The sequence below is a fragment of the Rhamphochromis longiceps genome, linkage group LG22 (genome assembly GCF_057381845.1).
Source record: "Rhamphochromis longiceps isolate RC_006_pf linkage group LG22, R_longiceps_female_GT1.1, whole genome shotgun sequence".
Taxonomy (NCBI): domain Eukaryota; kingdom Metazoa; phylum Chordata; class Actinopteri; order Cichliformes; family Cichlidae; genus Rhamphochromis; species Rhamphochromis longiceps.
Window position 1 is genome coordinate 7,480,700 of NC_140577.1, and position 27,207 is coordinate 7,507,906.

The 27,207-nt window shown below is 41.3% G+C and overlaps 1 protein-coding gene across 5 annotated transcripts in view; it reads right to left on the reverse strand.

Moving 5' to 3' along the window:
* LOC146643294 (uncharacterized) overlaps nucleotides 1-27,207 on the reverse strand; it is a 29,703-nt gene that overhangs the window by 769 nt on the left and 1,727 nt on the right. For 3 of the 5 annotated variants that reach the window (XM_085396999.1, XM_085396997.1, XM_085396996.1), the window contains exons 3-48: nucleotides 26,668-26,827; nucleotides 26,388-26,580; nucleotides 25,808-25,879; nucleotides 23,604-25,482; nucleotides 23,418-23,495; nucleotides 22,453-22,566; nucleotides 22,018-22,174; nucleotides 21,522-21,714; nucleotides 19,778-19,843; nucleotides 17,343-19,197; nucleotides 17,094-17,159; nucleotides 16,306-16,842; nucleotides 16,133-16,212; nucleotides 15,864-16,013; nucleotides 14,908-15,068; nucleotides 14,384-14,537; nucleotides 13,942-14,136; nucleotides 13,678-13,834; nucleotides 11,800-11,840; nucleotides 11,488-11,690; nucleotides 11,132-11,312; nucleotides 10,683-10,886; nucleotides 9,809-9,959; nucleotides 9,600-9,670; nucleotides 9,268-9,360; nucleotides 8,830-9,062; nucleotides 7,668-7,848; nucleotides 7,325-7,519; nucleotides 6,818-6,968; nucleotides 6,477-6,592; nucleotides 6,168-6,293; nucleotides 5,791-5,941; nucleotides 5,530-5,702; nucleotides 5,257-5,392; nucleotides 4,975-5,097; nucleotides 4,771-4,808; nucleotides 4,471-4,588; nucleotides 4,255-4,370; nucleotides 3,744-3,945; nucleotides 2,893-3,167; nucleotides 2,645-2,816; nucleotides 1,798-1,949; nucleotides 1,037-1,142; nucleotides 708-956; nucleotides 468-597; nucleotides 1-214 (exon numbers count right to left, since the gene is read on the reverse strand). The exon at nucleotides 1-214 is cut by the window's left edge and continues 769 nt beyond it. In XM_085396999.1, the coding sequence (XP_085253125.1) occupies nucleotides 25-214; nucleotides 468-597; nucleotides 708-956; nucleotides 1,037-1,142; nucleotides 1,798-1,949; nucleotides 2,645-2,816; nucleotides 2,893-3,167; nucleotides 3,744-3,945; nucleotides 4,255-4,370; nucleotides 4,471-4,588; nucleotides 4,771-4,808; nucleotides 4,975-5,097; nucleotides 5,257-5,392; nucleotides 5,530-5,702; nucleotides 5,791-5,941; nucleotides 6,168-6,293; nucleotides 6,477-6,592; nucleotides 6,818-6,968; nucleotides 7,325-7,519; nucleotides 7,668-7,848; nucleotides 8,830-9,062; nucleotides 9,268-9,360; nucleotides 9,600-9,670; nucleotides 9,809-9,959; nucleotides 10,683-10,886; nucleotides 11,132-11,312; nucleotides 11,488-11,690; nucleotides 11,800-11,840; nucleotides 13,678-13,834; nucleotides 13,942-14,136; nucleotides 14,384-14,537; nucleotides 14,908-15,068; nucleotides 15,864-16,013; nucleotides 16,133-16,212; nucleotides 16,306-16,842; nucleotides 17,094-17,159; nucleotides 17,343-19,197; nucleotides 19,778-19,843; nucleotides 21,522-21,714; nucleotides 22,018-22,174; nucleotides 22,453-22,566; nucleotides 23,418-23,495; nucleotides 23,604-25,482; nucleotides 25,808-25,879; nucleotides 26,388-26,580; nucleotides 26,668-26,827 (10,544 nt within the window). In that variant the 3' untranslated portion in view covers nucleotides 1-24. The remainder of the gene's footprint in view (nucleotides 215-467; nucleotides 598-707; nucleotides 957-1,036; nucleotides 1,143-1,797; nucleotides 1,950-2,644; nucleotides 2,817-2,892; nucleotides 3,168-3,743; nucleotides 3,946-4,254; nucleotides 4,371-4,470; nucleotides 4,589-4,770; nucleotides 4,809-4,974; nucleotides 5,098-5,256; nucleotides 5,393-5,529; nucleotides 5,703-5,790; nucleotides 5,942-6,167; nucleotides 6,294-6,476; nucleotides 6,593-6,817; nucleotides 6,969-7,324; nucleotides 7,520-7,667; nucleotides 7,849-8,829; nucleotides 9,063-9,267; nucleotides 9,361-9,599; nucleotides 9,671-9,808; nucleotides 9,960-10,682; nucleotides 10,887-11,131; nucleotides 11,313-11,487; nucleotides 11,691-11,799; nucleotides 11,841-13,677; nucleotides 13,835-13,941; nucleotides 14,137-14,383; nucleotides 14,538-14,907; nucleotides 15,069-15,863; nucleotides 16,014-16,132; nucleotides 16,213-16,305; nucleotides 16,843-17,093; nucleotides 17,160-17,342; nucleotides 19,198-19,777; nucleotides 19,844-21,521; nucleotides 21,715-22,017; nucleotides 22,175-22,452; nucleotides 22,567-23,417; nucleotides 23,496-23,603; nucleotides 25,483-25,807; nucleotides 25,880-26,387; nucleotides 26,581-26,667; nucleotides 26,828-27,207) is intronic. The other 2 variants (XM_085397000.1, XM_085397001.1) reach the window with 2 other exon arrangements.

A 27,207-nucleotide genomic window follows, 5' to 3' on the forward strand; every position in this document is an offset into this window, starting at 1 on the left:
TGTAAATGATGGGTCATCCAGTGGTTACGGGGCCATACATGCACCCTCTCTCTCCCCCCCCTGCAGCCCTCGGACAGCAAGGATTCGGATGATCGTGGCTTCCACGCTGCTGTCATTGAGCGGGGCGGGCGAGAACCACAGAGGGCTGCTGGGAAGGCAGCTCCGATCTGGCTGGAGGTAGAAAAGATCGCTGCGCTGCCTCAGCGATGCGGGACTACATGAAATAGAAGAAAATGTGTTTTTAAAAAAAGATAATAATAATAATTTGAGGTCATTAAAGTTAGACATCTCTAAATGTAAATACATTTTAAACATTTTATACCTTATTTTAGCGTTGATACAGAACTGTTTCAGTTTCTTATGCATTAAATGGGTTCGCAAATTTCAAACTAGGAGTAGTAATACAGCTGATAGATGGAGATAAAGGGTGATAAGGCATAAATCCCTAAGGAGTTAGAGACACCGACCACTTGGAGAGGTAGAACTCATAGAGTCTGACTGGACAACGAAGGGGGTTCTCCTGGTTCTCCATCATCTCCAGCAAATCCTCCTCAGACTCGTTTTTCTTAACCTTCTTAGCTGGGACGTCATACGTGTCTGAAGAACACACAAAAACCACAACAACATGACTTAAGTAAAAATGTAAACTTCCATGTCATACAATTTACTATACATGAATTTCATTTGGGCCCTCAGCGGTTTGGTACCTGACTCTTCCTGGTTTGTACAAGTAGGTGGGTGGAAGCGTAGGAAGGTGGTCTTGGTGTTGCTCTTGCTGGTTTTGGTGCAGAGTGTGATGTTTGCAAAGGACAGCCGGCGGTGCTGCTCGACTGTGGTGAAGCCAAAGTACTTGCAGAAGAAGAAGAGCAGCGTGTTGAGCAGGACAGTGGGGGAGTACGCCCCCAGCTGTTTACAGTCCCACAGAAACTGCTCCTCCACACAGGACAGGACACAACCTGCCAAAAACAGCAGGCAGCTGATGGACCTGATCAAAATATCAAAGACAGGAAAAAACGTGGTGCTGAAGATAATTTACCTCCACCTGTGACTGAAGGTTTAAGGATCTTGGTCAACTCAGTGGAAAACCTGTCGTAGATGAGATCACTGAATATGTTCTCCAGCCGACCGTTCTGAACCAAAAACTACAGAGAAAGACAAAAACCAATATGGCTCATTAAACACTAAACACAGGATATGGTTATGACAAACAGGTGGGTGAGAAATTAACAGAAAAAGTAAACAATCGCTGAGTGTTGGATCACTGTGCCCACGGAGCAGCATGAAAGCCCCATGACACTCACCCAACCTCTAAATCTTATCATCAATGTGGAAGCTTGTGCTGTAAAAACAAGTCCACCTCCATCGACTCCGCCCAAATCACCAGAACACAAACGTCATGAAGCCCAGAATCCCCAGCCGAGAACACCAGCGTGCTGTGTGAAAAACATGCACACTAGTGTCTAAAGCCAGCATGAAGATATAGTTTAAGCCAGCCAGCAGACGTAGTAAGTGAGAGAAGGGCCCAGAACGCCACAGAAGCTGAGGGACAGCAAACAGACCCAAAAGTCCAAGAAGGGCGCTGGCCAGCACAACCCAGGCACCATGGCCAAAAGCACAAGACCACCAGCAGCCCCAAAAGGAACCCACCCAAGCCCCACACTCCTGGACCCCCATCAATCTCGGAAGCAAGAGCCACCCAGAGAAGGAGCCAGAGAGCCAAGTTAGAAAGAACCAGCAGGATCAGGCAGCCCATTTGTTAATAATTATAAATGTATATATTGTAATTTCTAGTCTTACCAGCTGAATGCTGAGGCAGAGGTAGAACAGCCTGCCGGGGGAGTACGGCTCTCCATCGGACTGTTTCACCTCCCTGATGAAGCAAAGCAGGCAGTCGCTCAGTTCAGCCACAGAGCAACGAAGGAGGTCCGCCTTCAGCGTCAGTGCATGAGCTAACAGATGAAAGAGTCATGAAAAGGTTTTAGTGGATTAGCTTTGACATCATTGCCTTCATGAGACAAAATACAAAAAAAATAAAGTTACACTCAAATTGTATTCATCTGCTCTTTTTTTATGAATTGTCTCAGAATGGAAAAACAAAGGTTTCTCACAGGACTATGGATTTTATGGTCTCTATACGAAGGTCAAACTTGACCTTGTTTTCCAGCTACAGGACCTGGGCATCGTGCAGTCACTGAGTCGACCATGAACTCCTCTGTGTACCAAAGTATTTGGCTTTGGAGTCAAACGTGAGGCCCAAACTGAATCATGGAACAGGACAATGATCCCAAGCACAGCAGGATGGCTCAGAATGAATAAAGTCACAAAGTCCAGACCTGAACTGAACTGAAATGCTGTGACAGGACCTTAAGAGAAATTTATTCCTGCTAGATTCTACAATGTAGAGGGTGTAGTTACTTCTTCACTGGAAAAATGGGGAAATTTTCAAACAGCAGCATGAAGTTCTTAAAAGTTAGAAAAAGCTCCATCCTCTACCTGCACATATGCACGAACAAAGCAGAAAACAGCATGTTTATGACTATAGTAGTGTTTGCTGGGATTTTTCCACCTGAATTTTTTTAAACTCACTTCAAAGAGGGAAAAAATCTAAAGCTTACAGACAAGTAAAAAATGTTACAAAACATACAAGAAACGGGCTCCGGGTTGGTTTGCGACTCTCTCCACTTGATCCATCTCTTCCAGGCATCAACTCCACATTGACTCTTGAGTGTGTTTTGCTTTGAACACACTGGTTGAGTAAAGTCTGTTTTAGGAGCGTCTTGCTCATCTTTCTTTGAAAGCTGCTCCAGGTTACAATCCTGAGACACACAGAAGAGTCAAAACCACAGAAAGGAAACATCACGCAGCTTCTAACCAGCTCAGCTGGTTTCTTACCTTGTTCTTGTCTTTGTCCAAAGTTTGTGGTACTAAAATTGGAGCAGGAGGAGCGACGGGTGATCTCTGAGGAGTTTCCAGAGCTGAAGGAGGAGAAAGAGGTGGGGGGTCAGGAAGAGGACTGCTGGGCATGTCCTCATCTGAAACTGGAGGGGAGGTTTTGTGGCCACGCGGCTGAGTGACCGGCCCGGCGCTGGTATCAAAGAAATCCTCCTGGTTGTCAAAAGTGGGCTTAAAATCTGTACGCAAGTCACTGCTGCAGCTCCTGGTGTGGTCTGAAAATAATGAAAAAAACAAGAGAGAGAAACAGTTCTTTTATCCTTGATATTTTTTATTATTAGAGAAAAAAAATATGTGCACTTATTACAGGAACACAGCACCTATAATCCAAGATCTTTTACAAAGCACATTCTGACATCTCAAAGCAGTAAAACCAGCAAGTTCAACAACTGCAGCTAAATGGAGTAGAGCCAGCTGTTATTATTACTAACCCGAAAAACACACTGTATGTAAGTGTTGTTGAAGCTAATAGTAACCTGTGTATTAACATTATTAACAGGTAATACTAAGGTGTGTTTGTTTACAGGAAACATCACTAATCAGCCCTCTATGGTGACACAGGATCTTTGACACCGCTGTGACTGTCACGTCCATCCCGAGTAAACCGAAACATTAAGTCATAAATGACTGATGAGATCATAACAATGACACAAACAGTTGTTTGGCTCAGTTTGGTTCATGTGTCCATAAATGATGGAAACTAACTTTTCTTACCCGAGTACTACAGGTCGTCCTGTCCCTGTAAAAATATAACTCTGTAATTATTTCATGTAATTAAAAACAATTCTTACCCTCCAGGGATGAAGGCTTGGGTCTTTCTTCCTCTTTTATCATTTTTCCATGCTTCTGCCCTTCCTCGCTCTGCTCTATCTCCGTCTCAGGCCTGATGTTGAGCTCGCCCTGTAAGTTTTCAGGATGCAAACTCTCCTTTGTGGATTTCACCGTTGCCTCAGAGCCATCTGTGTTCACAGGGAGGACCAGGGGCACAGGCAGCTGTGGGAAACACAGACTTAAGACTCGGGTTTCTACTGAGTTTAAAAGGTTGAAATGCGGCAAATGACAAATGTACTTAAAGTTAAAAGCAGCAGGACAAACAGCTTTCAATAAATTATCATCGTTTTTTAAATGAACCACAACTCAGAAATGTTTTTTCCCTCAAACAGAAAAAAACTTCAAGGATTTTTAAAAAATATGTAACCTAGAAATGACAAAGCAACATTTAAGTACTTTTAAAGAATGAGAGCATTTATCTTACAGTAATGGTCTCATATTTGTTTAAGATCAAAGATGTGTTTTACTTACCAGTAAGGGCAGGCCCACCGGCTGTGGGGTGTACTGGCTGTACATGTTCATAGGCACAGGAACGTAAACCGGCACTGGGACAGGCAGGACTACGACTTTAGGATCACAACGGTCTTCTAACAACAGAAAAGAAAAAATTGAGTAAACACCAAAACTGTTAATTCTGAAAAGATGGTACCTGTTCATGTTTCACAACAGACATTTTATGTGCTTCACCTTTTTGTGTCTCTATGTTAAGAGCCTCTTCTGTACAGGAGACCCCTTTGTTATGAACCAGCGGAGTACAGATGATCGACTTGTTCTTGAGCTCCTTTGGGACAGTCTGAACGCTGGCCTGAAGAACAGACAGGTCACAAAAACACCTTCAACTACGATCAAATCAAAATGACGACAAAGACAACTTCATTTGTAACACAGATCATATTATTAGGTCATTCTGAAATTTAGCCACTTCTAATGTATCAAAACAGAAGTTTATATAGAGGCACATTGATTAAAACATCTTTGCAGACTTACATGTCCAATGACCTTTGTTTGAATGTCAGTGATGGAGCCTGTGGAGAAATGATAACCAGAAAAAACATGGCAACAACTATAGTCAGAGCAGCTAAAACAAAACACACACAGCATCACAATTTCCCACAATTACTACTCAGTTTATTTCCTGGGTGAAATATCACCATGTGTTAATAAATAATGTGCCTGTGTGTGTGCGTGTACCAAGCTGTGGAGAGGCTGCTGGGCCGCTGTGCTGCCTGGTCAGAGCATTAGCCAAAGATAAAACATTCCCAATGACAGGAGAGGACTCTGCTGGTGCTGCAGGTACTGGAGATAAAGAGACTTCTGGAAAGAGAGGAGAGCCAGTCAGTGGTGCCAGTAACTGATTAAACTGCAGCACAGATTTATAAAGCCTGTAACTGACCCAGGACTCGAGAACAAATTATAGCCTTCACTTAACCAGGAAGCTCCATCAGGAGCAAATGAAACAGCAAATGTGCATACCTCCGTCGAGCATCTGAACCTTGTTACTGCAGAAGTGCAGGAGACACTTCATGCCACAGAAGTATTTGACCTCTCCCAGCAGTGGCAGACTCTGCTTTAGTTTCCCTTTGTTACTGCAGGTGTCACATTTTGCCACCTGAGAAAAAAATCAGTTAGGAGAAGAATTGGTGATTAAATTGTCTTTTTACAAATTATATTCAAGGGTAAAAGGAAAAAGAACCTTCATCTGCAGCAGACAGACTGTGCAGAGTGTGAGCATCACCCTTCACTTACATGGATGAGGAGCATTTTGTATTTTGAGCAGCAGGCTTCAGAGCAGAACTCGATGTCCGTGTCTTCACCCGGTGTCGTCACCAGACTCTTGGATATCGACTGGCAGTAACTGCACGAGCGACAGTGTTTACCCCACTTCCCTTTTAGCTCTTGACAAAAAAGTGTCTTGCAGGCTGCGAGAAGAGAAAGATGAGGCTCCAGTAAACTTCCCAATCATGTGAAATGGACCATAAACAAACTACACTGACATGTTCTCCCTACCATCGCTGCAGAAGCAGCAGTCTTTGCCGCCGACTCTCTTGACGTCTTTGATGATTCTTTCATTCTTACAGTATTCACAGGTAGCCGTGATGCTGTTGACCCTCTTAAATTCTTGAAAACAGGCCACACTACATGCAAAGTATATTTTTTCCTGCACACAAACATGGTTATATTTTGATAAAAATCTGTCCACATAAACATGAATGTTTCTAACAGCTTACAGGTGACAGAGAGACAGTTTAACAGCTGGTGTAAAACAGTGTTGAACTAACAATGCATACAATCAAGAGAGGAAAAAAAACAACAAAATTTTCAACCCACACAGCCCTCACTGTTTGTGGTTCTCCACATTTAAAGAAAGGACGGGAGAATGGTACCTTTCTCTGGATGACTTTGGGTGTAGTTAATACGATGCTTTGACACTGGGCGCATAGCAGCTTCGGTGGTGGATGGAGGAAATCCCTTTGACTTTGATCGGGGACTCCTGCTGGATTCTGGCTCTCCTGTAAATCAGACAAAAGAAAGAAATGGGCGAGCCATTGTTCAAAACTTCTGATAGAAATGTGACAAACAAAATCTTAAAGTCAAGCTTGCTGTAAAGAAAGTATTTCACCTTTGGGTGCTTTTAAATGTTTTTGGGTGGGAATCGAGGGCTTTGTTTTATTAGCATATATTAAATACATTACCCTGAAATCCATGCCACACTTAAGAGTGCAGAAGTTTCTGATGGAGGCATCTGACATGGCAAGGTGACAGGTTGGCACTGCAGTCTTACCACAGTGGTCACAATTCAATGAGGCAGCTGAGGAGAAGGGGAGGTTTAATCGAGGAAAGCATGAAACTGAGCAGATTTATGTTTGCACCTTTGAATTTGAAGTCTTTTCATACAGTTTAAAAAATGCTTTATCTCCAGGTTTTACTTTTATAAATAAAAAATAGTTAACACACAATGAAAGTTTGAAGCTTCTGAGTTACAAACAGAACTAAATAAGACAAACAGAAGCTGAACAAAGCATCCGTCCCGTACCTGATGAATTGACAGCCTGGATCTTGAATGCAGACACGCAGCTTTTGGTGCAGAAGAGCTCCACAACATTTTCACTGCTTTTGTTTTCAACCATGTCTGATATCGGAGAAGTGTTACGGCACATTGTGCACGGCTGCGGGGTTTGGATTTTCTGTGCAACAACAAAAAGCAAAGACTCAAATTCAGCTCGTGTCATTTTTTGAAGATTAGGAAAAAGTAACATTTTGCTTTTAGAAATTGCCTAAAATCTTAAATGAAAAATGAACCTCCTTTGATCCAGTTTTGTTGCAACCTGCTTACACTTGCAAACTTGCAGCCAAAGCTGCCTCAGATGAGTGTAGCAATGCCCTCTTTTCTTAATGTCATACAGACCCAGCTGTCTAACACTAAGTGACAAAAGCAATCTGAATCCTGGGTTTTTGGCTCATTATTTAACATATCCGATGTGTTTAATATTTGCCACAATACATTCACAACAGTAGGAAAAGCAAACTTTATCCTTCAGACCTGCTTGAATTGGGCCAGGCACTCTTCACTGCAAAGTTTGTTGCCGCCCTCCTCCATCTTGAGCGTGAGCGGTGTTTTACGGTGTGCGCGGCAGTTCGCACAGACTGTGATGTTGTTCATGCCGCAGAACCGCAGAAAACACGGCTCACTGCAGATCTTGTGGATGGTGTCCTCTTTCGTGATCTCGTGTTTGCTCTACAAGAAGATAAACAGAGGTCAGGCTCATTTAGAACACACGAATCCAGCTAACAAATAAACTGCAACTTAATCATCGACTGATGAAACTATTATAGCAGGCAGTGTCGTGTAATTAGATTAGAGAAACTGTTCCCTGGTCTCTTACAATGCAATATCTGCTGCACATGCTGCATTGTGAGTGTGATGAGACAGAAGCCACGGGTATTTTGGTGGACACTTGTTTCTTGTAGTTGAAGGAGGACAGGCAAGTCTGGCTGCAGAAATCCTTCTTTGTCCCCTCGTTATCCAGCGGGGCCTCGAGGATGTCCTGAGGCTCTCTTATCACTCTGAGAAAACGAGGAACGGTAAGATTAAAAAAATTCAATAGAGTGAAGTTTAGATGAAGTTGAAATAAGTTAAAGGACATCAGTTATTCTGTGAATGAGCCTAAAAAGAAGAATAATTAGAGCTGTTGGGTTTATCTAAGCACAAACCCTGCTGGAACAATAAGACAACCAAAGCAGCACCAAAACAAGACACAAGACGGAGCTCTTCGTCTGATCACTCGCGAGGGAAGCCGACTACGGTCAAGCGCTGTTCCTTCCACTTGAACCCTGTCAACCTCGGCCGGACTTCCCGTAGCGCCCCTTTTATTGTGTGTGTGTGTGTGTGTGTGTGTGTGAAAATATGGCCCTGTGAAACCTGCTCAGCCAGGCCTAGCAATGTTTTACTATGTTATCTGCAAAGGAATGCAACTGCCAAGATGACTGGCACGAGGCGCCTCCAACCAGCCCAACTAAGACAAACAACTGTTGTAACTGAACAGATATAGAGTGCGTGTGTTCCACCATACCATATATCACAAAACAAGATGCGACCTTCCCATGAACTTGGTAAAATGGCCTGCATTTGTATAGCGCTTTACTTAGTCCCTAAGGACCCCAAAGCGCTTTACACTACATTCAGTCATTCACACACAGCGCCAGCAGGCACCACCACCAGTAGGCAAACATGGAGTTAGTATCTTGCCCAAGGATATTTGGCATGCAGGAGGCAGCCTGGGATCGAACCACCGACCTTCTGATTAGTGGCTGACCTGCTCTGCCACCTGAGCTACAGCCACCCCTAACTTAACATGTGTATAAGGTACACCTAACAGCAGAAGGGAGTGAACAGAGAATGCACCCAGAACCTTAGCAGACCTAAATAAGGATGAGACATTTAACAACATACAAACAATTATATGTTTCTAAGTACAAATGACAATCTTAAGTTATCACTCTCACAAGAGCAGTCCAGCAACCAAAGACTGGGACTGTTAGACTCACTGAAGACAGAAGTGGCACGTCCTCCAAACTGGTATCTTTTGGTAACATTTCAGGAGGCAGGAAGTGGAGCAGAATGTGCCAGTGTGGTTTTTCCTCTGGTAAACTGTCTCTCCATCCATGAGGACCTGTTTGCAGGCGGAGCACGATGCAGGGACATCCGTGTTGGTGAGCGAGGGCTCTGCAGGTTTGGATTCATCGGTCAAGGAGAAAACCGACCCAATCTTTAAGTCCTCCTGTAAAAACCAGAACAGGAGACGATGCGCGGGTGGAGTGCTGTTTAAATGATCCCTTGGATATTTAGATGATTTAATGTGCTGTCTATGTTTTTCTAGTTACAATAAATGACATCATTGTGTCCAGTAATATCTAACTGAAATAATAAAGAAGTTACTGTATAATGTAAAGGGGAAAATGATTGATAATGATTGAGTATCTTACCTTTACTACATTTGGCTCCTTCTTGATGTCCTGATGAGAAACTGAGGCTGTGAGACTCTGGCTGTACCCCTCATCGATGGGCTCTGTTTTGATCTTGATGAAGAGGCAAGAGAGATTTGGATTAACTGTGTAAGGTTAATAGCAAAGGCCGACATGTGGAGCACTGTAAGGACTCTAACGTAAGTGGTAATGTACTGGAAAGAGATTTAATAAACAGAATTTATTGTAATCATGAATTGCTGTTATCATTCAGTTGTTAATAACATTTATTCTGTCACTGAATCCAAACTGGGTGTGGCTACTAAAGAAGACATTTTTTACATAAAACTTACGCAGTTGAGATGTATTACAGATGGCTTCGCGTCTTTAACCTCACAAACTTCAGATGAAGAGCTTTTCTTGTCTATAAGGACAAAAGCATGAACAATATTTCTGCTTTTGACACCTAAAAGCTTAAAAACTGCTGTCCAACTGCAAAGTTCAGCGAGCACAGCACAATAGAGCACACTTTCTCTGCAGTTTGAAATATGACTGGAGATACCCGTCACAGTGAAGGTCTGGGCCTCGTACACCATCATACACCTGTTGCTGCAGAAGAACTCCAGCCTGCCTTCATCATTTTTATTTTCAATCATGTCTGACAGCTGATGGGACGTCTGGCACATGGGGCAGAGCTGACGAGTGCCAACTTTCTGCAAAGATAACGAATGAAAAATGTGAGATGAAGAACACCATTACCTTAGACATATGTTGTAAAGTATTATGCCTACTCCACATTTATGAAGGTGAGACTCATAATGGTTTTTAAAACTGAACTGAGTGTCTTAAACAGAAGTTATAACACTTTGCTGTTTGCATTTAAGCTGCAAATGTTTTGCTTAACACGTGAAACACAAAGCCTGGTGATGACCTGTTATTAGTTCGTTTAAATTATCGGATGCTCTATGGGTTAAATGTGCCCTGATTTCTTTTTATTTCTCAAGTCCTTAGTTTTCAAACATCCGGTCCTGAAATAACATTTAAAGAACATTTAATAATTTCTGTGCGCTTTCCTCATACTGACACAGTAACAGGATGTCTGGATTATATGATGGAGTTACATTAAGCACAAATACATTATGGGAATATATAAAAGATGGCCTCATGTTACCTGCACATAGCTACTTTACCACGGACATAGTTGCTTGATTATGATTAGTAATTAACAGTTCTAATAACTAAGAATAATAAAACATGCTCCTCGTTCTCTTTCCTCTCAACTAGCCACCTGCCAGCAATCTCTTCCTGTTAAAAAGGAGTCCTTCCTTTGCCCTTTGTTTTAGGCAAATGTGTTGTTTTAGGCACATTCAAGTCTTTTTGTCAAATATGGAGATAATGTGTTTGGGGGTTTTTTTGTTTTGTTTTTATTTCTGCACCTCTTTAAACTTGACCAGACATTCATCACTGCAGAGGGCTTTACTGCCGTCCTCCAGCTTGACCACGAGACATTTGTTGTAGCAGACGGCGTCACACATGTCGCAGAGAGACAAGCGCAGGTTGTTGACTTTGCGGTAGCTCATGAAGCAGGAGTCACTGCAAAGTCTGTGGACCACGCCGTTCAGGGTCACCGTGAGTTTGCACTAAGGTTGGAAACGGAATGTGTTAAGAGTAGTTATTACAAAAATATATTATGAACGTGATAATAATAACAACAAGTTTTAAAGTAAAAGGATGGAAATATTCTGCAGCTTTTTTTTTAAATTGTCACAAACACTCGCCTCCAGCGTTGTCTAAGAATCCTTAAACAGTTCATGACAAATGCGCTACAATCCCTAATGCATATAAAACAGAGTTCAGAGTAATTTACTTTATTTCTTTTCCTTACATAACAACATCTGGCACACATCCTGCACTGTGAACTAGGTCCCTCTTTTGGTGGAGGCTTAGTAGCAGCCTTTTTCATTTTGGATGTGACGGAGGAGAGACATGTATCGCTGCACAACTCCTTCATAGTTCCCGAATCATCCACCGGAGCCAGGATGATGTTTTGAGGTCGCGCAATCACCCTGAAGAAATAAGATGAAAGAGATCAAAGAGATTTCTGAGTCACTGAGATTAAATTTTTTGTAGATCAGCATGTCAAGTTAGCACATTCACAAACCTGTTGAATCTGTAGAATGTTTGTTTTTGTGCATTTAACCCCGCTGCTCATTTAAATGGAGAATTAAAATACAGACTTACTGAAAGCAGTTGTGGCACTTTTTGATGGGTATTTTGATCTCGCAACGCTTTTCATGTAAGCAGGCCATGGAGCAAAAAAACTCCTCTGTGTCTTTCGGCTTGTAAAGTGTCTCTCCTTCCAACAAATTCTTTTTGCAGTGGAAACAGAGCGTGCACTCGTCGGCGATGAGCAACACTGTGTCGTTTGGTTCGACAGCATCCTCCTGTGGGAAGAGCCTCTGTTAGTATATAGGGATTAGAAATCTTCCCCAGACTTGAATGTAAGCTCTGTTTTCTGTGACTGAAGCGGAAAAAGAAACAAAGCATACTCACAGTGTTTGTCTCTTTTGATTGGTTATCGTTTTTTCTCTTCACTGAAGGGAGAAATCAGACATGTGATTACTGAAAATACAGCTGCTGTTCATGACTTGATCAATAACCTTTAGGAGTCACACAGATGAAATTATTAAATATGATCCAAACTTTCCTCCTCCACACAAAGTCAACGTAAGGCTTGTTGGGACACACTTAAGAAACACTTACTGGATTTATCTCACATGTTGGAGGCATATGGACACTTTTTAAATAGAAGATGTCAAGACGAATGAAGAGAATTATAATAAAGGGAAAAGAAATCGATACTTCTGTTAAGAACTTTCAGAATAAAAGCAAAGACAGGATGCAGAGATTTGTAAGATGAGCCTTTTACCTACAGTTAAGGTGATTGCTTGGATTTAGCAAGTAAAAGTACAACAAGTCACAACATCACAGACGTCTACCAACAGTATTTGAATTCTATGTTTTTCTGTTACTAGATTTCTCTTTATAGAGACATGTTTGTTAACAAACACATCAATAGTCTTATTACTATCTTCATATAACAACATCATGGTTATTACAAAATAAGAGTTTTTGATTATTTGTAAATCCTGTGAAAAAGTTATCATTCAGTCGCTTTTGGTTTTGAAATAGTGACAGTGAAAATTTGACCACAACACTATCACTTCTGAATATGAGGAAACCTCAAAAGAGTGAAAAGGAAGAAAAAGAGATAGGAGTGCCACTTGAAAGGCTGATTCAGTCTGAACTGTTTTTGCAGTAGTTACACTGCCTCGCTGCTGGATTCTGTGGCTTCTCATGGCTCAGTATGATTTTATTTTACCTTTTAGACGTGGCATCAGAGCACTGTGGTCCTATTTTTTATGAAATCTATGACAACCCAAGATTTTCCTCACACCCTATTCCTCCACAAGTATGCAGATAAATGCTACACAAACATAATTCATTAATTTCAATTATATTATCATTTCACACTAAACCATCTCTGGGGTTTTGAGGGGGAAACTCTAAGCCTTTCTCTGGCTGTTCCAACCACACCTTTCAGCTAAGAAAACTGAGCTCATTAAAATTAGACAGTAGAAGATTGGAAGAATGTGGCCTTGTCTGATTACTGCTGATACTGGGATGGTATGGACAGAATCTGGCAAGAACAATATGAAAGCATTGATCGATTCTGCCTTGTATCAACAGTTCAGATTGGTGGGGGTCTAACAGTGTGCAAGATCATTTCTTGGCACAGTTGAGCACCGGTTAAATGCCAAAGCCTACCCGAGTACTGTTGCTGACCAATTCCATCCCTTTGTGACCCGATTTCAGCCAAGCTTTGGCTGTCAGAGAGATGGCCTCAGATTTGACTCTAGAATACTTTGGTTTTGGTAAATTCAGTGGTTACAATGTGCCCAAAACCTCTGCCACAGGGCCTGGAAGCAGCCATCCTCTGATGTCAGAATTTTCAGATCATGTCAAACTGGTTCTTGAACATGACGATGAGTTCACTGCACTCAAATAGAACTCACCAGAACCCAATCGAGCACCTTTGGGAGGTGGTGGAACAGGATATTTGCTGACATGCAGCTGACAAATCTGCAGCAACTGTGTGATGCTATCATGCCGACATGAACCAAAATTTATGAAACTATACCATGAAGGATTATGGCTGTTTTGAAAGCTAAAGGGGTCAACACAGTGCTAGCAAGATGTACCTGATTAAATGTCTGGTGAGAGAATAACTTGTATGTGATAAAAACAGTTTAAATTGTTTCGTTTTAAGAAGTGAGTGCTATACGTCTTTTATAACGTCTCTGATTTTGACCTGAAGATCCAGTAAAAAGATGTGAAAAATGGACGTTTGACAGATTCACTGTGGATTACCTTGATCCATCTCATCTGTCAGTCGCAGCTTGTAAGATTTCACACAAAAGCGGCCGCAGAAGAGCTGCACCACGTTCTCATCGTTTTTAAAGTTAACCATGTCAAAGACAGGTCGAGAAAAGAGGCAAGTGGTGCAGCGTAGGAGCATCCTGGAGTTCTGCAGAATAAATGTTTTTTTAAAAAGAGATCTTTGGGTTTTTGTGTAGATTATTACAACATTTTGGTCCCACAACTTTGCATTTTCCCTCTCTGATGTATCCGCACCTCTTTGAACCGCTTCAGACAACCACCGCTGCAGAATGTTTTGTTATCATCCTCCAGCTTCAGCGTGAGCGGTTTGCTGCAGCACACAGAGCTGCAGTTCTCACAGATGCCCATGTTGTTCTTGCAGAAATCATCGAAGCATGCGTGGCTGCAAAACCTGATGACTGCCTCGTTCAGGGTCAGCTCACATTTGGTCTGAAGTCAGTGAGAAAGGAGCCGTGGACATAAGATCATGGATTATAAAAAACTTTTTTGTTTAGTTATTAATATTAATAAAATGCCATTGAACGGGATAATAAAGACATACAGCTCTTAAAGGAGACACTGTGATGTGCATGTACATGCAATTAAAGGCAACAAATACGATTTTTTTTAACCATAATAAAGGGAAAAATAAAAACTCTGAACACCCAGGTATCAAAAGAAAAAAAAAAGTGCTTACACTGCAGACTTTTTTGCATATGTTGCAGACTGACTTTTGTGTTTGGGTGGATGCAGACTTGAAAGAGCTCAAGCAAGCCGGGCTGCAGAAGTCCTTCATAGTTCCTTTAGTGTCCACAGCAGCCATGATGAGGTCCAGAGGCTGCGATATCGCTCTGATCGAAGGGGAGGACAAACACTTAACACAGACACTTATATATCCTATAACCATCCTACCTGCTCAGCGACAAACAGGAGAAATTAATTAAATAATCGTCACCTGCTGGACAAAGCGATTCATTCAGCAGATGATTCCATCAGGAGCTGCTCTGAAACACGGGTCTAAACTGAGCAATCATCTGGTGGCTGCTTAACTAACAGTGACGTCATGCAGTTTATAACTTAATGTCATTATAATGTCATATTGTTGTATATACTCTTTGGTTATGCTGCCCTCAAGTGGATGAAAGTCTTTAATAGAAATAAATTAAAACAGTCCGTGCCTGTTAGTCATCAAGAACAGAGCACAGTTTCAACAACACTCACTTATGACATTGGTGACAGGTCTTGGTGGCTGGTTTGTTGTAAGAAAACATCTCAAACAGACAGTTTTTGGAGCAGAAGACGTCTGAGAAGCCCTTCTTCTGGTAAGCAGTGTGTCCCTTCATCATGCTCTTTTTGCAGCGGGAGCAGTTCATGTGCACTGCCTGAAATGTAAAAGTGTAAATCACAGAGTTGATTAAACACATTTTTACAGCATTTTATGCACTGATGAGCTACAACACTAAAACCCAAACGTGTAAAACACAGATTGCCATTGCCGTGGTGCGCTAAAGACGATCTCTGACACAGCCCCCAAAGACAGTTCAGCAATAGCATGAGGAGGTGTTCAGCTGGTCTCCAACTCACTAGCGAGAACCACCTTTAATCCACAGACCATGCTAGCAATTTCCCAGAGTCAGACACCTGAACACAGAGATCCTGTGACCACGCCCTGATGGGTCTGAGCTGTTCTGACAGCACGAGGGAGATCTGCCTCTGATAGAGCTGTTCTCATAATCCAAGTGATCCCTTTAATGGTATCAAAGTTTTACTGACAAAAGAAATCAATCTGAGTGTGCAGTGAAAGAAAAACAGCTGGCATGTTTGTCGGACTTAAGAAGATTTTATGTGTTATGAAAATAAAACTAATGGACATTTAGTCTCTTAAAAACTTTAAAAGGCATCCAGAACATTTATGGATTTGATCATTTTCAATTCAGTTCAATTCAATTTTATTTATATAGCACGAAATCACAACAACATTTGCTTCAAGGCACTTTATACTTTAACATAAATAAACTACAACAATAGCGTTTTAATCCTTGTAATTGATAGATAGATTATGGAAAACACCTTTCTACAGGCCTGATATTTCATACATTCAGCTCAGATGATTTCACCGAAAATATATATTTTACAGACAAATTCTACTTCGTTGGAAGAGAAGAAAGTTTTCCTACCTTTTCAGAGCTGGGCTTGTTTGTGACCTCTGTAAGTGGAGTAGGTCTTGCACTCTGTTTCTTGTCATCATGGACGGGTTTATCTTCCACCGGCTGCTTGTTACTCAAAGATGACAACTGGGAAATGTGGATGGGATGCTGCACCTTCTCCTACATTTAAAGAGTAGTTTGTAAAGAATGCAGCGATGCTTACAGACCTCACATTTATTCAACTTTTTAAAAGTGTCATTTTCAGCAGGTTGTAAAACATAACAACAAACTGGACTCACGATGTCTAGTTTTGGGATTACTATCTTCACTTCTTTCATCAGAGCCATGGGCACCGATAGGTTGGTCTTCTTTTCTGTGACTAGTAAAACACATTTCCACTTTAGTGAGTCAAACCTCTCCACAGTTCCCAGTTAACAGAACATGAACCCATTTTTCACCAGATTTAGTTTACCTTCATTTAAAGTGGGAGCAGAAGCGTTACTGTCCACATCCATCCAATCATCATCTTCATCATAGTCCTCCTCCACATGGTTCTCTGTGTCGATATCCATTGCCTCTGCGAGCTCTTCATCAGCACTGTGCTCATCTGGAGACGTATTTTTCTGCTCTCCGTCACCATCCTTGTTGCTCTTCTTGACTTCTGTTGTTGCATCTTCATCTGTTACCCTGGGCTTTGTACCTGAACTGTTTGAGCGACCGTCTGCAGCAATCTCCTCATTTCTATCATCGTCGTCATCAGTGTCTATGTCGATGTCAAAATTCACATTCATGTCCTCATCATCGTCACTGAAATAAATACTTGGCTCAAGAGCTGTGCTAAAAGATTTCTTCTCCACAGGTTTGCTGATGTCACTCTTCACCGGCACGTCCTCTGCCTTGTCTTCTTTCTCTGTGTTCACGGCTTCATGTTCATTTGGCTCCGGCTGCTCTTTTTCAATCTCCTTCTTCTTTTTCTTTCTTTGGCTTTGTTTTCTTTTGCTTTTTTTACCTGTGGAAAAGACAAAGACAGATCTGTAAGAAGAATATCTGCACTTTTCGTACTTTTTAATTTTTAAACATTTCAGCTCACTTTTTAATAAAGAAACATCCTTCGGAAATAAGCAAATAGCTAATATTGTCCCACCATACATCAGTTGAGGACTATACAAGGTGAATCATCTGCCATAATAAACACGAATACCACTCAAAAATAACTGCAGGCACGACTATTATATCACACATCAAAGGAAACTTCTGAACCTTCATCATCTTCCTCAGCATCGCTGTTTCTGGGGGTGACAGGCTCCATGACTGGCTGCAATTCATCTTTAAAGGAAAGAGGAAAAAAGGAACTCGACAGTGGTTCAACATTATTCCAACAAGTGGCGGTAACGCAGCAAGAAAAAAATAAACATGCATGGAAACAATCGGGGTTTCTAAACATTCTTAATGGAGTTTTGCAAATGCGTTGAGGGAGGATTTGGGTGAACAGAGATTTGAGTCACATACCTGGAATCTCAATTTCCTCCAGAGTCTTTCCTTCGAATCGTTCGAGAGATCCATTCTCCAGTGCCGACAGAAGCTCTGATATTTTTGCGACATCGGCAGCTGCCTCGGGCGTCTGATAATACTCCCAGTCTGTCTGAATGTCACAGCCCAACAGCTTAGCTAGCTGAGTGAGCTCGTCATTTTTAAGGCTGAGAATCTGGAAAATTCTTACTATGTACTTACGAAAACACTGAGACCTGAGAGCTTCCTGGTTCTTTGCACCACAGCGATTAACGAACATCCTGATACACGCGTGTCCCTTGTGAAAGTCTGACCCTTTGCCACCAGGATTCCCAAATAAGAAGGGATTGTCCTTACCTACTCCACATGTGTCCCTCTTGTCCACAAGCACCCTTAGCGCAGAAAGCACTTCAGGGCTCAAAGTAAGAGCAAATATTTTTCCATTTGAGTTACTAACACCAATCGTGACTTTGTGCTTGGACAGAATTTGCTCCAACTGGGTCTGTGAACCAGCAGCATCTTCCTGAAGCTCTGCGGAAGCCCTTTCCTTGAATGACTGGAGTGTCACCCTTGAAACATCCTGAATATTTTTGTTTAAGAAGGACACGAATGCAAGTACCACTTTGAGAAGCGCGTTGTAGACCGGTGTTACTGCATACATCATCAGGCTCTGGACTGCAGAAGCTGTTGTCCTGTTCAGGCACTTGTAGAGCAGCATCACATCTTGTGTAAACTGTAAGGTTGGCTGGCAGGGTGTTTTTGGTTGTGATTTTGCATGGGAGGGCCATTCTTTCGTACACAGCTTAATAAATGCCTCAGCTTCCTCTAACACCTCTTCATCACCATCCTTCAAAGCCCTGGCGTATTTAATGTCAGCGATCTTCTTCAGCGAATTTCCAAGCTTCCAAACGAGAGATGGTTTGTCAAACGACTTCGACCCCTCTTTGATGCCCGCAATCTCCTGGACAGCTTCTACAACGGCGTTGAAGTTTTGGGGCTTGACTGCGTCTTCGAAGCTGTTTATCGACTTCTTTCTTAACGTTATCAGGATCCGTGCCATTTGCCTCAGCTTCTGAGTGACGTATCCCTGATTCTGTTTCTTCTCTCTCATGTGGTAGCAACATTGTGCCAATTGTAATATGTAAGAATCTTCGCAAACTACAGAGGAAATATCGTCTTTCTTCATTTTTTTCAACATCTTCTTCACACCTGTTGAGATCTGTTCAGGGTCCGTTAGTCCAGTGGCGGCAACCAAAGTTAAGATTTGACTTTGAACGCCTTCTGGAGGTTTATTGGATGCCATCGAGGGACACTTTTGCATATGATGCCACACCACTTTACGATCATACATGCGTTTACAATATACACAAGTGGCGAGTGTTTTAAATGTGGACATCTCCGATTTTCTTTCCACTTTCAGTTTTCCTCTGCGAGCCTTCAAGACTCCTTGGTTGTGTTTGAAGTTTCCTTTGTTTCGCAACATCTCCAGACGCTTTTTGCGTTCCTTGCTGTTCCTGCGCATTGCGTACACTTCAGCAATTTCAGGTTCTTCCTTTCTATGCGTGAAAAGGTGACGAGAAATTTTAGTTTGAGGTTTCCCACAAACGTAACAGTAATTTCTCTTAGTGAAGGAAGTTTCTTTAGACTTTCCATCAGAGTCAGACTCATCGGAGTCCGACATATCGTTCGGCGCTTTGGAAGAACCGGCCTTCGAGTCATCTGCATTTTCTTCAAATTCCTGATCCTGGTCATCGTTTTCGGTAAAACTGTCATCATTGCTTGGTTCATTGTCAATGACATAATCTTCATCAGAGAAGCATTCTGCAGAACTGAATTCCTCATCTGAGTTTTCCACCTAGAATTAATTAAGAAAAAGGCAAATTTATGCACCCAACACACAAATCTAACTGCACTCTGATTTTCTTTACAATAAACAAGCCACTTAATACTCATGCTGATAGTCCAGACTACCATGTTCTCTCTGTCTTAGTTTAGTTCAGAGCGAGTTCTCCTTCGTTTTTGGCCGACATATTTAGGCTTAAAATTCTGTTTGGATGGATTTTAAACGCTTTTAATAACCTCAACAGAACTTTACACTTGAATCATAGTTATTAAAGAGAGGCATCAAATCACTCCCTGTCTTCACCACCCACAACACTGGATGCATTTATTGCAAACAATGCATTTTGACTCAGAATTAACAGCATTATGACTGCTACTGTGTATTTAGTGCCTTTTTTCATTCACAGATGTCGTTATAAGCAGAAGGTCTGCAGAAGAGACTGTGCTGCTAGATTACCGATGGACTCTTAGGGAAGTTAAACCCTTTTAACCCTTTTGTAAATACCAGACATCATAAAGTGATGAATCCCGAGTCTGCAGTCACATTTACAGTGCTGGTGTTTAATATAAAACAAATCTTGTTCAACACCTACTCTTTCATCCACTGTCGAAGACGCTGCAGTCTCCATTTCTGAGGTTTGTGGTTCTTTGTTTTGATCCTGTAAATAAAAAGAAGACAGCAAAGTCAAAAAGAAAACTTCCTGTATATATTCTCTAGGGGTGCAACGATATTCGTATCGATATTGAACCGTTCGATACAGTGCTTTCGGTTCGGTACGCATATGTATCGAACAATACAACATTTGTAATTTATTTTATCAACTTTCCTTCTGACGATGCTGTCTGTGTTGAGCGCTCAGTGAATCTGCGTTCGACTACTCCGCCTAGGCTGCACTGTCGAGCGCAGATCCACTGAGCGCTCAACACAGACAGCATAGTCAGAAGGAAGAGCGCAGGGCAAGCTAGCGAGACAGAAGTTAAGCTCTGCTTGCAACAGGCAAATTGAACCTCATTCAGATCTGGCGTTTGGAATTATTTTGGTTTTAGTGTGTTAGCGCAGTTAGCTCGTTAACGTGTTGGCCGTCTAGCCCCATGCACGGGGCGATCGGTGGTAGCTCGTTAACGGAGATTTGCCGTGTTGTGGCGTTAAGGTCATTTCAACGAGATTAACGCTGACAGCACTAGTGGGAACACAACGAATATGACTGCACATTTACGCCGACATCATCCTAGTGCAAAGACAAGTGGAAGCAGAAAAAAACAAGCAAGCATGCTACCAACTTTAGCCGAGTCATTTAGACAGCTGTTAGCACATGATTCTCCTTATATATGTTTAATATGCTGCTGAGAATATAGCCCAGAAGAAGCGGATAGTATAGCTTTTATTTTGGAAAGAGACATTTCTCTGTAATAAACTCTCTTTTCCAAAGATGAGTGATTCCTCAATCAGATACAGGGCTCGCAATATCGCTAGCCCGACGTCCCGGGGCTAGCGATTTTTTTTCAGTCGGGCTACCAAAATCTATCTCTGCCCTGCCCGTAGGAAGGAAAAATATATGTCAATGCTTTTGCATTCTTTCAGAAATGTAGCTGGGTAATTATGTCATTGGCATCGGTGAGCCACTGTCAATATGTGACATATTGAAATCGCGTTTGAATTTGCGCTTGTTTTTTTTGCTTTCAATTTGCAATCGTGCGAACTGTGTATAGAGAGCGACAGCACTGATCTGTGAGTGATGATAATTTGTGCACCAATTCCTCTGACATCGTCTTATTAATTGTTAGCTTACTATGCAAACATGACAAGTGAAATCTCCCGCAGCAAGCTTAAATATGTGAGAGGTTGATCGCGCAGAGAATCGCTGAGCTTATGTGAGTGCGTGTGTAAAAGCAGCAGGAGAAGTTATGACATATCAGACTATAAGGCAAAAAGAAAGTGCAGCTTTATGGTTTCATGGACAAAAGAATTTCTTTGGCTGCAATATGATGAGCTAAATAACCAGGGCTGCACATAAGTGGTCCGCAGGTGTGCATTCGCTGTCAAAATAAAAAACACGCACAAGGGTTAGGGTTAAATTTAAAAACTGTACTTTTGAGTTAAAATATATATTTATAATTTTAATAAATGACAAATTAAAAAGGCATGAACATTTTTTTGTATCGAAAAAATATCGAACCGTGACACCAAAGTATCGAACCGAACCGAACCGTGAATTTTGTGTATCGTTGCACCCCTAATATTCTCATATACTGTTATGAACAGAGGTTAGAAATTTACACACAGAGACAAAGAACAAAGAAGTCCATCCAACATCATACCAAACCAAATAAACCTACTGCTAATCGCCAAGCGTAAGAGGACTGCCCATAGTTGTAAGTTATCTCCTCGCCTGGAGATATTTTCTTCAGAGCAAACAGGCACAGATGTGGTTTCCCCTCATGAGCAATTTTCTTCATTTTGCAGTTGGGGCTTACGTGATCATCATTCACGAGTCGTCCGAGAGTCCCATCCTCTGCAGAAGCATCAATGCTGCAGGGCAAATGCTCACAATGAACCTTCAACCACTGTTAAAATTATGCATTTTATCACAGTGACTCGGACTGATGGTGGTGACGGACAGTCAGTGTCTGCACGTTCAAGCTATCTTTATAAGTAGGTTGAGTAAAGTAATGTTAAAGAAAAGCATGTTTCATGCACATAATGAAGATTTTTTTTAAAAACCTGGATCTGACTTGATATCAACCTTTCTCAGGATACACGAGGGCTTTCTATTAAACATGAGCTTTTAGACATTTTAAAACAAGAACCCTCCTTATATTGCTGAAAACTCACCACCAGCTTGTTCCGTTCCAGGAAAACTGAAACAAGAAATTGTTGAGGGTGTCTACACATTTCTCTGGACGGGTTTCTCCACAGGTTGAGACGTTCCCCCGATACTCAACAACAAAGTTGGATGGCTCAATGGCTTTACTGGTGAACACACCTCTCCCTACAAATATGCAAAAAAAAAAAAAAAAAAAGTTTGATTCAGTTACTAATTTGTAGTCATAAGACCAATCCATGGCAACAACTAGACCAATAGTAATCAAATAGTATTTACGAAAAGAAAAGTGTAGCAATAAAGTTTCCTGATGTATTCACCGTTTACATGATCTATTATAAGATTACCTTTCAGTGTCTCATATCAACAATCAACAGGGGCTGAGACTAACAGCCAGTTTACAAAAACAACCATAACAGGGCGGTTATAAGGGATTCATGACCAACCTTTAGTGGAATTAATAAACATTTCCTTCAGGAAGGATTTGTCCTTGCAAGCCTTTATGTGCTGCATGGCATCCTGCCCAGGAGTTAGCTGTCCGCCTTGCTGATCCACATCATCTGAAGAGTCCAAAAATATTATTGAAATACAAAAATCATTAACACAATTTTCACATAAACTATTTTTGATGTAAAGATGAAGATGTGTTATCATCTGTTTCAAACAAATAACAGCATGCTGCAGTTTCTCTCGCCTTTTTTAGTTTATTCACCATTCATGTTGTGGAACGAAGCAAACTATGTGCACGCCCTGGATACAGAGGGTGAGTACGTCCTCACCTTTGGTCATGTTTTAAAATTTTGTTTGGGTAGATCTTAAAGGATTTTAATGAGCTCCCTGAGAGTGATGAATATTGTAGTCAGTCATTATTGAATGTAAGTAGACAACACTGTCTAGTTCTTTTTAAAAATCCTTCATAACTTCAATAACCTTTTAAGGTTGTTTTCTCTGTGTAAGTACTGTTCATGACAGCTAACCCAATATAGTGGAAAACTTAAAAGTTGTAGCTTAAAAATACAAATATCCTCTGATTATAGCCTTGTAGGGGCAACTTAGGCCTGCAGGCCCCGAGAGAACAGGAAACAGTTTAGAAAAACAATATTTTGATTTTCTAGTTGCATTAATAAACACATCTGGACAAAATTTAAAGTGGTATTAAAAAGGTTACTGGAATGTGGCATCCCTTCATTTTGTCCTCATGAACATTTGTGTGAAACCTGATCATGTTTAGCGAATGAATTCTTTGACCCTCCCATCCAAAATCTTCAGCTTATTTTTGAGTCCTTAGAGTGTTGAAGTTGGAGATTTTGAGATTCATTGTGTTCACAAGAATAGTACAGACATTTGAGGAGTCCAAAAGAATAATCACTCCAGGTTAATAGGTGCAGAAAGGCTCATCTTTGCAACATACCGCTCTGCTGAGGTAGAAAATCTGACTCTTCACGGTCCACCACAGAGCTGCCCTGCTCCATATCTGGCTCCAATTCATCTTGAATGATCAAAACAGACTGCATTTATTCACAACTCCTTAAAAGACAATCTAATGACCACTGGCAGGCTAATGTGTGTTTATGTCTGCATAATACTGGACACAAACCTTCAATCTCAATCTCATCCAGAGAGGTTCCTTTGAATCTTTCAAGAGAGCCTTTTTCCATTGCCAGAAGCAGTTTAGCAATTTTTGCGAGTTCAACAGCCGCTTCGGGCAGCCGATAATAATCCCTGTCCATCCGGATGTCATGACCCAGCAGTTTAGCAAGGTGAGGTAGCTCGTCATTCTCCAAGTTAAGAATCTGAAAAATTCTTGCAATGTGCTTGTGAAAATGCACGGACGTGAGGTGCTCTGGGTTCTTTGCAGAGCACATTCTTGTGTAGACCCGAACACAGTGGCCTCCGTGGTAGAGGCTTGTGGATGAACCGTCTGGCTTTGCAAACAAGAAAGGATTGTCTTCGTGTACTCCGCACGCTGGTCTCTTGCTCATAAGCAACGTTAATGCGCTGACGAGCTGAGACGTCAACAAAACAGCAACGTTCTGCCCAGTCTTGCCTGCAATATTAATCCTGATAAAGTGCTTGGACAACACCTGGGTAGTCTCGTCCCGCTCCTGGAATGACTTAAGGGTAATTTTTGAAACCTCGGGTGCGCATTTGTTTAAGACTGACACCTGTGCAAGTATGACTCTGCAAAGTGCATTATACATCTGAGGGGTTTCATACTTCTTCATGCACTCAATGGCAGAAGCAGAAGTCTTTTCCAGGTGCGTGTAGAACGTCTGTATGTCACGCGTGAACGGTATCGTAGAGGGGCTGTGTACTTTGTGTTCACTTGATGAAGGTGCATCTTTGTGAGGGCCAGTTTCCTTCCACTCCTTCGCACACAGCATCATGAATGTGTTAGCATCTCTCACGGCCCGCTTACTGCTGTCGCTCTGTGCGACAACAAATTCTCCCAGTTTTTTCAGAGACTTTACAAAAAACAAGGCAAGGCTCGGTTTGCTGTACTTCTGCTTTTTTTCATCAAAACCAGAGAGGTTTCTGACAGCAGCAACAACTTTGTAGAAGCTTCTGGGTTTAAGTGCTGCTTCAAAACTCACTATTCCCTTATCATGGAGCTCTATTAAGAGCCTTCCTATTTTTCTCAACTTCTGTCTGACGCGCTCTTGGTTTGTCGGATCATTTCCACTGTTCTCAATAAGACTCTGGGCCATCTTCATGAAAAGGTAGTCATGTTGAATTAAAAATACAATTTCATCTTGTTTCATCGGTGAAAGTATCTCCCAAACTTCAGACGGAAACTTTTCAGAGAACTCCGACTCGGTGACATCCCCCAAGATGCTCGTCTCGCCATGTGTTGCAGCATTTATTGTTTGCTTAGCACACTTTGCTACATGCCTATATAGGTCTTTGCTATGAAGCATTACTTTACAATAAATGCAGTGCACAAAATTTTCAGCAGTCATTACATAGCGGGATGATCGTCTTCCCACTTTTAGCGGTCCTGTGTTACTCCTCAGAACCTCTTGATTATGTTTGTAGTTTCCTCTTTTTCGTAATTTGGCCAGCAGACTTTTACGTTCTGCTGAGTTTTTGGGTAAAGCAAAGATTTCAGCGATTTCAGGGTCTTCATCGATGTGCCTTGAAAGATGCCGAGCAATTTTGTGATAACCTTTCCCGCAAACATAACAGTAATTTTTCTTTGTGAAAGATGTTCCTCCGCCTTTTAGTCCAGCCTTACTGGATCTGTCTCCTTTGTATCTGTCTTCTTTGTACGTCTTGTCTTTGTCCGAGTCATGATCATCAGAACTCGAAGTGTCATCCTCCTGAATTGATGACACTCTCCTGAAGTTTTTCGTCATTTCTTGAGAATCTGACTCAGAATGTGGCGAACTGTCCCTGGATGACCTTCCAAGATCAACAGAGTGGTCACTGTCATGACTTGGACCTGGTAGTTCGCTGTCATCATCCGAGTCTTTAAACTGAAAATACAAATTAAGAGCATGTTGACAGACTACATTTGGTTCACTAACAGATACTTTATATGTTTTTATATGCATTTAGCAAACACATAGCTTCAAGGTACTGTGCAAAACCAGAGAGACAGACCACTACACACCTTCCAGACAAACAACCTTCAGCAAATGTAGAATTTAGAAATATACCTAAAAAGCATGGACTATAAAATCTTGCACAGGTAAAATATGCAAACTCCGAACACAACGGCCCCCGAGAGACCATAAGGTTCGAACCAGGAACCTTTTGTACTTCTGTACTCCAAAACAAAATTGCTGCTTGTTTACGTACTCTTCTTTTCTTGGGTGTTGATGAAATTTGATACATTTTTTTGTCTGAAGTACTTGGTCCATCACGTGACTCCTGTAAATGTGAAATAAGACAAAAAAACTGAATATAAACATTAATATTTGGAAATGATTACATACCAAACTGTAAATTTGGACATATTTGTGTACTGGTTTGATTGAGTTTTTACTGTTACAAAACATTTTTTTTATTTGTCTTAAAAAGAATTCAAAAACTTTGCACATCTGCCACATCCCAGAAAACAAAGCACACCAGGCTAAAGAAAGGCATCAATCTCAGACTGGTAGAAGGATCCGAACCAAAGTCAGATCACAATCTCATCATAAAAGAGCCACTCTGGGGTTCTCATTCTGACCACATTTGGACTACTCGTTGGTACTAGCCAGACTGAGAACGCCTCCTGTAAAACACTATTAGTTCTAGAGTAAGTGTAACGCTATTTTACACTTATAGATGTCAGGTTCTTCTGAATGAGCACAGAGAACTGTTCTGGTGTGTTCAGAGGGAGTGAGTGGAATATATAAAAATCATAAGAAAGGCTTCTTTAATAATATAAACATACCTTGGGACGCCACGAGTAATAGGAGCTGCCGTAGTTGTAAGTTATCTCTTTGCCTTGAGGTATTTCTTCCACTGCAAAGAGGCACAAGTGTGGCTTCCCCTCATAAACGATCTTCTTCATTTCACAGTTTGGACTTATGTGATCATCATTCACAAGCCTTCCAAGGGTCTTGTCGTTTTTGGAAGCATCAACGCTGCACATACAAAAGTGTCCCCTTAATAAAAGGAAGCTGTAAATAAACAGTCCAAAACACTTTAAAAATGCAAAACAAACACCTTACCACCACTGTTCTCCATTCCATGTAAACTCATATAAGAAACCATTCAAAGTATCACCGCTTCTCTTCTTAGGCCTCCCGTCTTTGCGAAGAAAGATCTTCCCACGATACTCGACAACAAAGGCAGATGCTTTAATGGTTTTGTTTGTAAAGACACCCTTTCCTAAAAATTTTATTAAGAACATAAAAATTAGGTTCAACAATTTCCCTATAAACTGTTTACACTGGAACTGCCATGACTTTGGCAATAAATATAGCACTCTGTGCATTCAAATAAGACATCATCCTTTTAAATACATCCAGCAAAAGTAGAATTAAGTCTTTTCAGACCAACTGTGGCTGTGATTAGTCCACAACTTCCCAGACATATTTTATAAAGGAATATTCACATTTTTACTTCATCATATACAAAAATAAATTGTGTTTAAGTATGTCTAATTTTACTTCTGAAGACCAGAAATACACTGCTTGAAAGTCTAAGCCCCCCTACAGTTTAATGGGACCACCATATTCATTCACTGGAGCTACCAAGGTTGCATAATT